Here is a 14,064-nt window from a genome sequence, read left to right on the forward strand (position 1 = left end):
CCCCTTCCGCATACCGACTCCTGTTCAAAGCGGTCAATGCTGATGGTTCGCGGCCGCTGTAACGAACCTCGGCAGGCCGGCTCATCCAACTCCTGGTGCATGTTTTCCCTCTGACGCGATTGCGTCAGAGGGAACGTACTACCATGTGGAGAGCGGCCTGCGAGGTTCGTTTACAGCGGCCCGCGAACCTCAGCAGGCCGCTTTGAACAGGAGCGGGTAGCGGCTGTTGCAGGAGGATTGTGGGGGGGGGGGGGAATTTGTGAGCGGCGGCAGGACCATGAGGCGGGATATTGAGTTTTTCGGCTCCCCTATCTGGGGAAACCGCCGTGCCGAACTGAGCTGCACGTGGGGCCGTAGTAAGCGCGGGGCATGCTGCAGTCTTGGCGGCCACGGACATACGGATCACGGAAGCACGCCGATAAGACTGCGCATGCGCCGCCTACGGTTTTATTATATAGATGGAGACCATGAGCCATTTTTATCAAGCAATGGAAAAGCTGCTGGTATTCAGTACTCCTATATTTATTTTATTTCATTTTTTTTGTTTGTTTTTGCACTATTCCATGTTTAGTTGGAATTTGGCTTATGCCATGTCAGCAGCAGACATAAATTCACATGCCTAAATATGGCACTTTCGTAACTGACAGTATTTTGTGGGAATGGCCATGGCTCCCCCCCCCCGCCCCTCCCCATGAAAGCGCCCCTCTGCATTTATGTGCCAAGGTAGTGGCATGCATGCCTAGCACTTCCGTGCATAATTGGCACCCAACTTTAGGCAGCCTGTTATAGAAGGAAACCAATAATGGAGCTCCATGGCATACAAACCCATCTCATGCATCCTAATTGTGGTAATCATGAAAACCCAACCTATTAGGTTTACCTCTAGGAGAGGGAGAGGCATTGCAGCACAGGGCTGTGAAACAAAGTTATTTCTGGTTTTCAGGGGGGCCACAACTTCTTTGCGATCTGTTCTAGAGGTTTGCTGGAGAGTTGCTGTTGCTGAGATGGTTGCATTAGAAAGAGCATGAAACGGAACAGTGATGCAAGAGGACAGTTACCGGACATCCAGGAAATCCCGGATATATCCTCTTATTTGAGGACTTTCCAGGTGTCTGGACAGACTTTCCATAACCCAGCAGTTTGTCCGGGTTTTGAAAAGCCCCGACCAGCTCTGGCCGTGTCTGGAGGGCTTCCTAGCATGCACATATGACATCACACATATATGCACATCCAGAAAAGGCCAGAGCTGGTCGGGGAAGAAGAGGCGAGGCTTTGTGGGGACTGGGTGGGAGGTGGACTAGGCAGGGATGGATGCAGAACTGGGAGTGGCTGGAGGTGGAATAAAGTGGGGTCATGTGTCCAGGTTTTTGCTTCTGATAATATGGTAACCCTATGTAAGAGCCCAGAGTAGAGAGCAGAACAAACAGGTTCCTGCGGAGGATGCTGTGAATGAAGGTGCAGTATGACATGGTTCTAACTAATCCCCTTCTGGTTAGGGTTACCAGACATCCAAGAAAGCCCAGACATGTCCTCTTTTTAGAGGACTGTCCGGGTGCCTGGAAGGATTTCCAAAACCCTAAGTCTGTCCAGGTTTTGGAAGTCCCTGAGCTCGGGGCTGCGTCTGGAGGCCCTCTGCACATGCAAGGATATCAGTGTGATGACGTCATATGCACACACATGACATCACATCAACATCTGTGCATGTGCAGATCTCGGAAAAGGAGACAGGAGGTTAAGCTGGGGGGGAACAGGGCAGAACTGGAGGTGGAATGGGGCGGGGCCAAGTGTCCTCTTTTTTTTTAATCGAGGAAATCCGTCAACCCTGCCTCTGGTACAGTTTCTACAGTAACTGACAGAGGAGCAATAGTGGCTGCTGACAGCCAGGGGTAAAGGTAACAGGATTTGATATATCACACTTTTGTGGTAGTCAAGTGGTTAACCACCTGAAATTTGAGGGAACTCCCACAAAACAGCAGAGTGTCAGATGGGAAGCAGAGGAGCACAGGGTACAGGTGGTGCTGCAACATTTTGTTTGCTGGCTCTTTTTCAGCAGGGTCAGAGGGCACTGATAAATCTTTTACTTTCTCTTTTAATTTTATTTTTACAAGCAGGATGGAATAAAATGGGCCCATGGGCCAATTTTGGTCTGCAGGCTATAGTTGTCCACTTTTGATCTAAACCAGGGTGTCCAACCTGCGGTCCAAGAGCAGCATGCGGCCCCATGAAGTATTTTGTGTGGCCCCGGTCGAGGGAGATGCAGTGTTTTTCTCTGCTGCCCCCGGGTATTTACCGTCTTGCCAGCTCCCTCCTCTGTCTTGCTGCAGCGTTTGTGCGGCCGCAGAAACATTTTTGGGGGGCCAATGCGGCCCAGAAAAGTCAAAAGGTTGGACACCCCTTATAGTCTAAACAATGCTGGTTGAGGGGAAAGAAAAATATTATACACTTTTGATTAAAAAAAATACTCATCAGAACATTGATAAAAAGTGTAAACGCAACAGTTATCATTGTTCAGTATCTCAGGTGGGGTCCTGACAGTCTTGAAACAGCAGTAGAAATGTGCCACTTGTTCTCAGGTTCCTTTGGGCTGAGGTACATCCTGTTCAGGCTACAGCGGTTTTACTTGGATAATATTCAGTTCAGTGCCATTGTTTTTTGTGCTCTCAAGAGCTTGAGAGGTTTCATCACCGGTTATGATAAAAATGACAGATGAAGAACTGAAGGTCACTTTCTTCTTGGGCTTGTCGCCAGCTCTCTGTGACATCACACCCGGTCGAATTGACTTTTCCTTCCTAACCATAGGCTTTTCCTTGAAGGCTCGCTGGAATCTCAATAAACGAAAACATAAGAGCTGCAGTAGGGACTGTCGAAACTGAGAAATTGAAACAAATATGGTTAATTCAGCAGTGACATTTATTTATTATTTTTATTTATTTAATCCAATTTTTATCCCGTCCTCCCAGGAGCTCAGTATGGGTTACAAGCCAACATTCACAGTATGTTTGGCAATATTCATTTAACATCAGCTCTTTAATTAACAAGTGTATTTAGAACCATTACAAGACATTTGAGAGGATAAAGCTAAATGTATAAATTATCTAGACCATGGCTGAATATCTCTGCTATCTAGTTTCTGGACCACCAAACCCTCTGCTCCAATTAAACATTCACTGGCTTCTGGCGAACATATAATTGACTTTGAATATTGTCCCAAATGGTATTTGTTTGTGGAAATGATTATTTAATGAAATTTTCAACAGATTTCATTTTTAAAAAAAACCCCAAACTCGTGAAGTACTCTTTTCGGAACATAATGATGACATGATTCAAAATTCTCCTTGCATTTTTATCTGTTCTTACCTTTCACATTTTTTAGTAAATGAATTCTCATTTCTATTAGATCAGTGCCTCCTGTATTTACAATTCTCTGTTGTATTTGAACTAGTATAATCATTTATCCAGATTCAGCTTTCAAAAACATTTGCTCTGTTTTTCCAATTCAAATTTATTAATAGAAACACAGAGGGGCATTTTTGACAGGATGACTAATTCCGACAGAGTGCGAGCAGCGGTTTGTGCGCAGGAAGAGATAAAACTGTTATAGGAATTTCAGCAACCACAACTTTCCCCGATGAAGGTCTGTTGCCTGAAACGCTGATGCAAAAGTGGAGCGTCATGCAGTTGTAATTCACAAAGCCAGCGTTGGATCAGCAGTTTGCTATTTAAGATAAGTGTTGGTGATAGATATTTTTAGTCACATAATTAATTGATAAAAAATCTTTGTAACTAAATTTATGGATTAGATTTTAGCTTAATATGAAATTAGCAATATCTTCACCCCAAAAATTGTAATGAAATAAAATAAAGATAGATATCGATTATTTAAGAGAAGGGAAGGAGGCTATGGTAGAAATGATTATACACAAACTAACAGAATGCGGACTTAGGATAACATATGTTATGGAAGGTCCTATGCACTGAAATCTATTTATGCTATATGATATACCATCCTCCTAGTTTATTTATGAGGGTTCATTGTTTGATTATATGATTTACTAGTCTTTAAGCCCGTTACATTAACGGGTGCTAGAATATGTATGTGTGTGTGTATTTCTTTCTTTCTCTCTCTCTCTCCTTAGCGTGTTTCTGTATTTCTTTCTTTCTGTCTTTCTTTTTCCTCGGCGGTCCACCACCACCCCTTGCCTGCTCCCCCTGTCCATTCTCCCTTCCTTTTTCTTCCCCTGTGTCCACCACCACCCCTTCACTGGTCCCCTTATCTAGCAGCAGCCCTTCTCCCTTTGTTTTAACTCCCCCCCCTGTCCAGCAGCACCTCTTTCTTGCTCCCCCTGTCCAGCAGTAGGCCTCCCTTCCTTTTTTTGCCCCCCCCGTCCATCAGCACCTCTTCCCCTGTCAGCAGTACCTCTTTTCTGTTCCCCCTGTCCAGCAGTAGGCCTCCCTTCCTTTCCCCCCGTCCATCAGCACCTCTTCCCCTGTCCAGCAGTACCTCTTTTCTGTTCCCCCTGTCCAGCAGTAGGCCTCCCTTCCTTTCCCCCCCGTCCATCAGCACCTCTTCCCATGTCCAGCAGCAACCCTTACCTCCACCGACCATCTGCCTAAAGCCACCGCGGCCTGCAGGCACCGACAGCCTCTGCAGCCTGCTCCCACTCCTTCCTCGTCCTGTCCAGCAGTAGGCCTCCCTTCCTTTCCCCCCGTCCATCAGCACCTCTTCCCATGTCCAGCAGCAACCCTTACCTCCACCGACATCTGCCTAAAGCCACCGCGGCCTGCAGGCACCGACAGCCTCTGCAGCCTGCTCCCACTCCTTCCTCGTCGTCCGTCCGTCCCCCCCCCCCGGGAAGCTTCGTTTCCGGCTTCGGCAGCCTCCTGTCTGCGGGCCGGCCACCTGCGCCGCAGCTCCTCTCTCGATCCCCGCCTGGTGCGGTTCGAGAGAGGAGCCGCGGCGGGTGGGTGAGAAGGGTGAGAAGATACTGGCAGGTGCGCCTGTGCCCCCCCTCCCCCTCCGAATCAGCGGCAGACTGCAAACCACCAAATGCGCCAAAGACGACTGCTGAGAAAGCTCCACAGTCGCGCGCCTTCAGCCACAGCGCGCGCGCCTCCAGCCCCCGCATGTGCCCTGAGGTTTAGAATGCTGCCACAGAAGCACACCTCAGGGCGCCAGCGCTCACGAATTTTCAAGAGCGCATGCGCCTCTAGCATTTTATTATTATTGATAAAAATAAGATAGTAGTTTAATTTGATGATAAACTAAATATGAACTTTAAGGTAACATTTTTTTTACTATTTGAAATGAATTAAAATTATTTCAAGTAACATCCAGTAGCCCTTCTTACTATAGCTATTCGATTTTGGGCTGGATTTTTGTGAAAAGGATCCGGTTTTGCGTGTTTGAGTTAAAAAAAAAAAAAATAAAAGAGCCACACAATGCTGAACCCTAACCTTCTAGTCTTGTTTTGAAATTAGCCCTGCTTTCCAGGCATAAATATTGAGGGTCCTCTTGAAGAACAAACCTGGATGAAATTTAAGGCTCCTTTTACTAAGGTGTGGTAGCGTTTTATGCACACGCACAAAATTATTGCGCAGTACGCTTCTAGAATAATGTCAGCTCAATGCTGGCATTAAGCTCTGGCACGCATGGCAATTTAGTAGCGCTATTTCACGAGTTAAGGCCCTAACGTGGCTTAGTAAAAGGAGCCCTTAGTAGCAGTACAGAAATCAGGGGATGTAGCCATAAGTAGGTCTGAGCTAACCTGGGACCATCCAATTTTCACAGGAAAAACACAATCCCATAGACTGAAACATAAAGTGTTAAGATACGGTGGTTGAGAATCTCAGAAACCAGCTTGGACATATGTAAATGAATTTCTCAGCCAAGACTTACGAGTTCCACGTTGCCATCATTGACCCTCAAAACCTCCCCCTCCTTTTTTTTAACACTCTATAATTATTAATTATATTCTTTATTGTTTCTCTTTCTTTAAAATACTTTCAAAGGTGGATCCTTTCTCTCGTGTTCTGAATAAATTATCTTCCACCCAGCAAAAGAAATACAATAACAATGCATTTTTGACTGCTTCGCTCCTGGTGAAGGCTGGGTGCTCAACGGCTACACCCAGCCTTTCCCGGGAGTGATGCAGCCAAAACTGCAGTGTTATTATTGAACCCTTGCAAAAGCCTAAAGAAAGGGCAAAACGGGTCCTGTCGGGCTTTGGATCATTTTTAGAGGCACGGTCTTTATTTTTTAAATGACGTTTTAATTGCTTTTAAATGGCACGATCAATTATTGCATCAATTAAGGGCAATTAAAACAGTTAAGTTAGGCAGCAGTAGGATGGCAGTAACAGAATCCGGGCCTTAGGGCTTCTTTTACGAAGGTACGTTAGGGCCTAAACGCGCGGAATAGCGCGCACTAAAATGAAATGCCTCTTGAGCAGGCAGTAGTTTTTCGGCTAGCACACGCTAATCCGGTGCATGCGTTAAAAACGCTAGCACACCATTGTAAAAGGAGCCCTTAGTGTCAGAGATACTTGTGTAACTTACAGTATAACTTTGTGGGAGCTTAGTCAAATAGATGCAATATTCTATATCTGCCCCACTAGAAGATCCGGCTACATCTCAATAATTGCTCTGTTAAATTCTATAGAAACAGCACTCTTTTTATCTTGATACTATATACTGTTAAATTTTCAATAAGCAATTTTTTTAAAAAAGGAAACAATATATAGGCCTAAGCGCCTTTCAAATTAGTTGCCCAGTTTAAAAAAATTATCCTCCACATGTTTATGCAGGTTTAGCTAGATTAAAATTGTTTCCAATTCCCTCAAATATGAGTAATTATTCCTAACTATTCCTTTTTTCAGTTTTAGCATCTACAGACTGTAATGTGCAGTGCAGAAGTAGATTCCAGTGTAAGGGCTAGATTCACTAAGCAAACCGATTGTGTACCGATCGGTTTGCGACCCCTTTGTGACCCAATTTGCCTCCGATCCGATTCACTAACCTCATGGCCAATCACCTCCGATCCGATTCCGATCCGTGCGTGCAAATGAGAGGAAACGACATGCAAAGTAGGAAGGGCCACGATTCACTAACAAAAAGCAAGCACACCAATTGGGCTGGCCGATCCAAAAACAAGTGACTGCTCAAGACCAGTCACTTGTGTAAAAACCCTGGTCTCTTCTCCGATTCGCCTGCTCTGGCCGCCCTGCTTTCTGCCCCGATCTCTTGCTCCTGTCAACCCCAATCTCCTGCTCCTCTCTGTCCCAATCTCCTGCTCTGGCCGCCCTGCACTTGCCCCAAATCTCTCCTGCCACCCCGACTCTCCTGCCTTTCCCTGCACTGCAAGCCTGTGGTTTTAACCCATGAGTTAAAACCACGGGCTCGTGAAAAAGTTTTGTGTTTTTTTTTTAAATTCTTTATTCATTTTCAAACTTACAATAAGTGTGACAATAAATCCAAACAAATTGATAATAAATATATCACTTAATAATCATCAATGGTACAAATAGTATGCTCTTATCTCCTACTCAAGAACTCCTTAACTCCCTCACAAGCATACTTAGTCAGATAGAACTCTGGATGCTATCCTATAGATTAAAACTAAACCCAGACAAAACAAAATTCTTCCTAGCAACCCCCAAAGACAAAATCAAAGATACCTCAATTCAAGTAAAAGGATCCACATTCCCCCTCAAACAAACTTTAAAAGTACTGGGTGTAACACTGAACAAACATCTATCCCTCGAGAAACACACTGATATCACAGTCAGGAAAAGTATCAAGTCCCGACTCCTCCAGAACTGCCCAAAGGCTTAAACTAGCCTTCCCCTCTCCAAGCGGCATCCACTATTCAGGCAAACTGGGAAAATCCCTTCTCTTCAAAATCACAGGTCTTTGGAACGACCTCACCACCCCGCTGCGGAACCTGAGCTCCCTTCAGTTATTCCGCAAACAACTGAAAACCTGGCTTTTCAGCAAATTGTAGCTCTATCCTTCCCCCCTTTCTCTCCCCCCTTCTACACATAAGTTCATGTACTCCTTTTTCTTCTTCTCTACCCACTATTTTAAGTTCTTGTAAACCGTGTCGAGCTCCATTCTCATGGAGATGATGCGGTATATAAACTTAAGGTTTAGATTAAATTAGATTAGATTAGACACTCTGGAAACTCCGCACCATAAAAAAAATACTTCGACGACTCCTCATTCCGCCTCTTAGTACAATCCTCCATCCTCAGCATACTGGACTACTGCAACATCATCTACTTGAGCTCCTCAAAGAAAACCATCAGGAGACTAAGGATGATCCAGAACACCGCAGTCCGCCTCATATTTGACCTGAAAAAATGGGACCATATCACCCCTTTCTACCACAAACTCCACTGGCTCCCTCTAGAATCCAGAATCATGTTCAAATTCGCCTGTTTTTGCTACAAAACAAATTTGGCTTATCCCCAAGCTACATCACCCCCCATTTCACCCTCAACCACAACTACAAGAACTCCCGTAAAATTCAACTCTTCGCCTTCCCCTCCCTAAAACTATGCCACTCAAAAAAAATCCTCGACAAAACCTACGCCTTCCAAGCCGCCAAAATAAACCCTTGGCTAGCCCAAATGGTCCTCAAGGCCTACAACTACCTCGACTTTAGAAAACTGCTCAAAACTCACCTATTTCGAAACCAAGACCCTTAATGCTCTTTTATATCCCCCCCATCTGATCTTCTTCCCTCCCCCGTCCCCCTCCTCTCCCCCCTACTTCTCTCCTTGCTGTTCGCAACCCTACGATCATTTTGATATGTAACCTCATGTAACTACTCTCTCCTTACTGTTTGCAACGCTATGTTCAATTTGATATGTTACCACTCGTAACCACTTGTTCAATTTGATATGTAACCACTTGTAATCTTTGTCTAACTAATGTGAACCGCCTAGAACTCTTCGGGGTATGGCAGTATACAAAAATAAAGTTATTATTATTATTACCCTTCCCACCCTCTCCTATCATATAATCAAATACCTTGTACAATATGTAATAATAAAATTACCCCACCCTCCCTCCCTCCTGGAAACATTGGATGATAGCAGTAATATGTTTATTAGAAGATGTTATTTCTTTTTTTTTTATTTATTTATAATTTTCACAAATTGTTTAACAACAATCTAAAGAAATTAACAATTGAAAAAAGAAAATAATTATATTAAATCATGTATAATAATTCCACATATATGACCAATCAGAGTCCACATAATGAAGAGAGAGAGAGTCCATCACTTCCAAGGGAAGTTGGGTCTAAAAGAAAAAAGAAACAAAAACTCATACGAGTTACAGATTACAGAGTACGGTTGGATTAACCATCTGCCTGGATAGAGGACTATGTTGAAGAATCTGGAGCTCTAAATTCCGTCTTACCCTCTAAAAAGAAATTTAACTGATCCGGATCATAAAATATGTATCTAACATTCTGATAGGTAAGACAGCATTTACAGGAAAAACGTAACTGAAAGGTTGCTCCCATATTCAAAGTTAACTGTCGGTATGCCAGGAATTTCTTCCGTCTGGCTTGCGTCAATTTAGATACATCAGGAAATATTGAAACTTTGGAACCGTGAAATTCCGCATTCTCAGTCCTATAGAATAAACGGAGAACTGCCTCTTTATCTTGGAGAAAAACAAAGGTTACCAGTAAAGTTGCTCTAACAGTTATTTCTTCTTGAATTGATGTTTCCAGCATACCAGTGAGATCCAAGTCTCCTGATACAATCCCTTTGTCTTTCTCTTCTTTGGGAATATTCAAATAGTATATCTTTTGAAGCGGTGGCATATTATTTTCAGGAAATTTCAACACTGATTGTAAAAAGGAATTGAATAAATCTCTTGAAGTTTGAAGTTTAGATACCGGAAAATTCAACAATCTAAGATTTAAATTTCTATTTGCATTTTCCAAATTTTCCATTTTTCTAACCAGCAAAGATTTTTCCTTTAAATGTAAATTCATAGAAGCCTTTATTTCTGACACTGATTTTTCCAAATTGTCTGTTCTATTGGACTGGTTTTGGAGTTTCTCTTCCAAAGTTTTAACTTGTAAATTAGTATTCTGTGTTGAAGAAAAAAGTTGAGAGCATACCTTATGTATTGACTCAAGTCCACTCCAAATTGCTTCCATATCGATGACTTCAGGTTTTACCAGAGGAGGGGGGGGCAAAGATGTTCCAGAGAATGCCCCATTAACTCGCTGCTCCTCTGTCCCTGCATCCTCACCAACAACTGCTCTTCCGTTCTCCATTGTCGACTGCAAAAGAGTCGGCAAGCTGTGAATAACTTCCGGGGTCAGAGGTAATTTCAGCAGCGTCAACGGAGAACTCGTCTCCGGCACCTCCTGCGCTGCCGACGGCGTCCCCGACATCCTCCCGGGCTGCGGAGGAGCTCCAGGACCCACAGGGCTAAGCGAAATTTCGCTCTCCAAGACCGAGGTCTGCCCCCCTCGGTCAGCGGATGCACCCGATCCAGCCGGTGTGGCATATGCTGTAATTGCCACCTGTCTCGCCGTTGAAATACCAGATGAGGCTGGAAGAACGCCTCTCTGTTTGCCCCTGCGCTTGGGCATAGTTAAGGTAAAAACTTCTTAGATAAGAGAAAAAACGCCAAACCAAGCAGGAGCAGCTTTCAAGGGTGACTTACTCCGTCGCCATCTTGGATCTCTCTCTCCCATCTTGGATCTCTCTCTCAGAAGATGTTATTTCTAATGGTAAAATGCTTGAATTTTCACAGTTGCAACTTAAATATGGCCTTAATAAATCAGAAAGTTTTAGATGGTTCCAACTGAAGCATGCCATTCAGGCGGGGTTCCCTGACTGGAAAAACCTTAATAATCAATATAGTATGGAATTCTTATGCTTTCAGGTGGACTTCTTGGATCACCAGGCCGCCCAGTAGTATAAATTACTAACTGGATTTATTAAAAAGAAACCAAACATTGGTCTGAGAGACATTTGGAGCATTGAGATTAAGCATCAAATTACTGCGTCTCAATGGCCACAAATTTGGACTTGGAGGATGAGATGTATAGTGTCGGCATCTATGAGACAAACTTGGTTTTTTCTGTTACATAGAGCATTATGGACCCCTGTTCGGTTACAAAAATTGGATAGCTCTAAGTCTAATAGATGTTGGCACTGTAATCTTGAAGCAGGAACTTTAGACCATTTATTATTCTATTGTCCATTTATTATGAATTTTTGGAAATCAATTTGGGACCAAATTAATTGTTTATTAGACAACCCAGTGGCATTATCATATGATACTGTGATATTTGTCATGGCAATGAGAGCAAAAAGTCAGATTTCTACAAATAATAATAAATTATTACTTATAATGACTGGGGTTGCCATTCAACAAATTACGTATAATTGGAAAAATTGGAGTACCGTATTTTCACATAGATAACGCGCACGCGTGTAAAACGCGCACACGGGTATAGCGCGCGAAAAACACAAATTTATGTACAGAAATTTTTATATACCGCGCACACCCGTATACCGCGCATGCTGCCCGACTCTCCTTTCGCCCGCCCCGACTCTCCTCTGGCCACCCCGACTCTCCTCTCCCCCTTGAAGTCTTGTCCCCACCCTGAAAGCCTGATGCCCCCCCGACATCCGATTCACCCCTCCCCCGCAGGACCGCTCGCATGCACCCCCCCCCAAGGACCGCAAGCACGCACTCCCACCCGCACCCCCACCCTGAAGGACCGCTCGCACCCCCACAGCCTCCCGATCCCCCCCCATCATGTAGAAGCTCCTACCGGTGTCCTGCTGCTTCCTCTTGGCGGTCCCGACTCCCCGACACGATCGGGGCAAGAGGGAGCTCAAGCCCTCTTGCCCCAGCCAACCGCGGCACCCCCGACACGATTGGGGCAAGAGGGAGCTCAAGCCCTCTTGCCCCCCCCCCGACTCCCTGACACGATCGGGGCAAAAGGGAGCCCAAGCCCTCTTGCCCCGCCGACTCCCCAACTCCCCGACAATATCGGGCCAGGAGGGAGCCCAAGTCCTCCTGGCCCTGGCGACCCCCCCCCCCCCCCCGCTAGTTGTTCGGGCCAGGAGGGAGCGTATAACGTATAACGCGCAAGGGTATGCGCGGTATGTAAAAACCACGTATCACGTGCGTGTTATATGCGAGAAAATACGGTAGGCTAAATTATAATTTCTGGTGGAATTCCTTATGTCATGTTTATAAAATGGAGAGATTTATTGCAATACAGCGGGGATGTTTCAGGAAATTTCAAGATATGTGGGAGCCATTAACAAAGTATTGTACTGATTAGAAGACATTGTTTCCCTTAAATTTACAAGTTCGTGAAAAAGTTATTTTTTTTTTAAATAAAGATTTTTTGCTGCTCTGCCGGGCACAGAGGGCCAACATAAGAACATAAGAATTGCTGCTGCTGGGTCAGACCAGTGGTCCATCCTGCCCAGCAGTCCACTCACGCGGTGGCCTTCAGGTCAAAGACCAGTGCTCTAAATGAGTCCACCTCACCTGCGTACCTTTCAGTTTAGCAGGAACTTGTCCAGTTTAGTCTTGAAACCCTGGAGAGTGTTTTCCCCTACAACAGACAGATGGTCTGCGCATGCGTCGGGCTCGCTAGAGAACAATCCCGGCAGTCGGCTGGGGACGTGATTCCGATCACCCTCATTTGCACTAGGGCAATTCGTGAATCAGCCCCCCCCCCCTGGACACGGATCAGATCGCTCACGGATCGGACCGGATCCGTGCCCTTAGTTAATCTAGCCCTAAGTCTGCTGTCCACTGGGGCCAGCTCTTTCTGAAGATGAACCAGCCAATATTCAGCACAATTTAGCCAGAAGGAAAGGCTTTTGGCCAGCTAAAGAGTGTAAAGCCATCCTGTACCAGTCCAGTTTTGTACGTTTGAAATTTCAGTAAAAAGCTTCCTTTTCATTGATGCTTTCGGGAATTAGTTTAACATAAAACCTTTGATTTCTTTTGTCCTGCCATTCATGCTGTGAACCTGAAAGAATAAGCATGTCTATCCAACAGGGTCCCCCTCCCAACAAGAACTCCCGCAGAATCCAGTTGTTCGTCTTCCCCTCCATAAAACTATGTCACCTCAAAAGATTCCTTGACAAAACCTTTGCTTACCAGGCGGCTAAGCTGAACCCTTGGCTAGCCCAATTGGTACTCGAGGCCCCTACCTACCTTAGCTTCAGAAAACTACTCAAAACGCACCTTTTCCGTGAACAGGTCCTATAACCCCTTTCCACCTGCAACTACCCCTTTCCCACTCTCACACCGCTCCTACTGCTCTCCTCCTTCCTCCTTCCTCCTCCCCCTATACTTGGTCTCCTCTCTCGTTTTCTCTTACCTTCCATCCCTACCTTCGATGCTGCTTGTACTTTTGATAAAACTCTGTTAAAGCGTCCCCACGCTCTCTTCTTCGTTGCTTGTAACTTTGTCAAAATTTTGTAAATCCGTGTGTCATTGCGGATCTTAATTAACGGATGTGAACCGCCTAGAACTTCTTGGGTATGGCGGTATACAAGAATAAATTATTATTATTAAATTATTATTAATGTTTTTCTCCTTGTTATTTTTTCTTTGAAATTGTAATTCTACCCTCTTCCCCTCCCTTTCATGTACGACGTCTGTAGTTAGTCCATTATATGTTTCTATGTGAACAATTTTAATGTACATTGCTTTGAATTTATTATAAAAACGTTTTTATCAAATTTTAATAAAACTTGAAACTTGAATTATTATTGTCCCCCATTTTAGAATTCTAATCGCTTAGAAAATTTTGATAAGCATGTATATCAAATTTTAAATAAAATTGGACTTGGAAAACTTGAATATCCCAGTGGCATATGAGGGAAGGAGGTTCCTGGGATGGTGGTGCCCAGCACTGCAGTGGCGTGTGTAGAACCTCTTCAAATCCTTGCCAGCAGCATCTTCTACCTGCTTGCGCCAGCCTTGGCTCTCCCTCTGCCATCACTTCTTGGTCCAGCGACCAGGAAGTGATATCAGAAGGAGAGCTGAGGCTGG

At 44.6% G+C, this 14,064-nt stretch overlaps 1 protein-coding gene across 1 annotated transcript in view; it reads right to left on the reverse strand.

Annotated features, from left to right (window-relative positions):
- Positions 1 to 705: 705 nt before the first annotated feature.
- Positions 706 to 14,064, reverse strand: part of OPN3 (opsin 3) — a 52,151-nt gene continuing 38,792 nt past the window's right edge. The window contains exon 4 of the mRNA XM_033935518.1: positions 706 to 2,869. Within this exon, the coding sequence (XP_033791409.1) occupies positions 2,606 to 2,869 (264 nt within the window). The 3' untranslated portion in view covers positions 706 to 2,605. The remainder of the gene's footprint in view (positions 2,870 to 14,064) is intronic.

Source organism: Geotrypetes seraphini, chromosome 3 (genome assembly GCF_902459505.1).
Source record: "Geotrypetes seraphini chromosome 3, aGeoSer1.1, whole genome shotgun sequence".
Taxonomy (NCBI): Eukaryota; Metazoa; Chordata; class Amphibia; order Gymnophiona; family Dermophiidae; genus Geotrypetes; species Geotrypetes seraphini.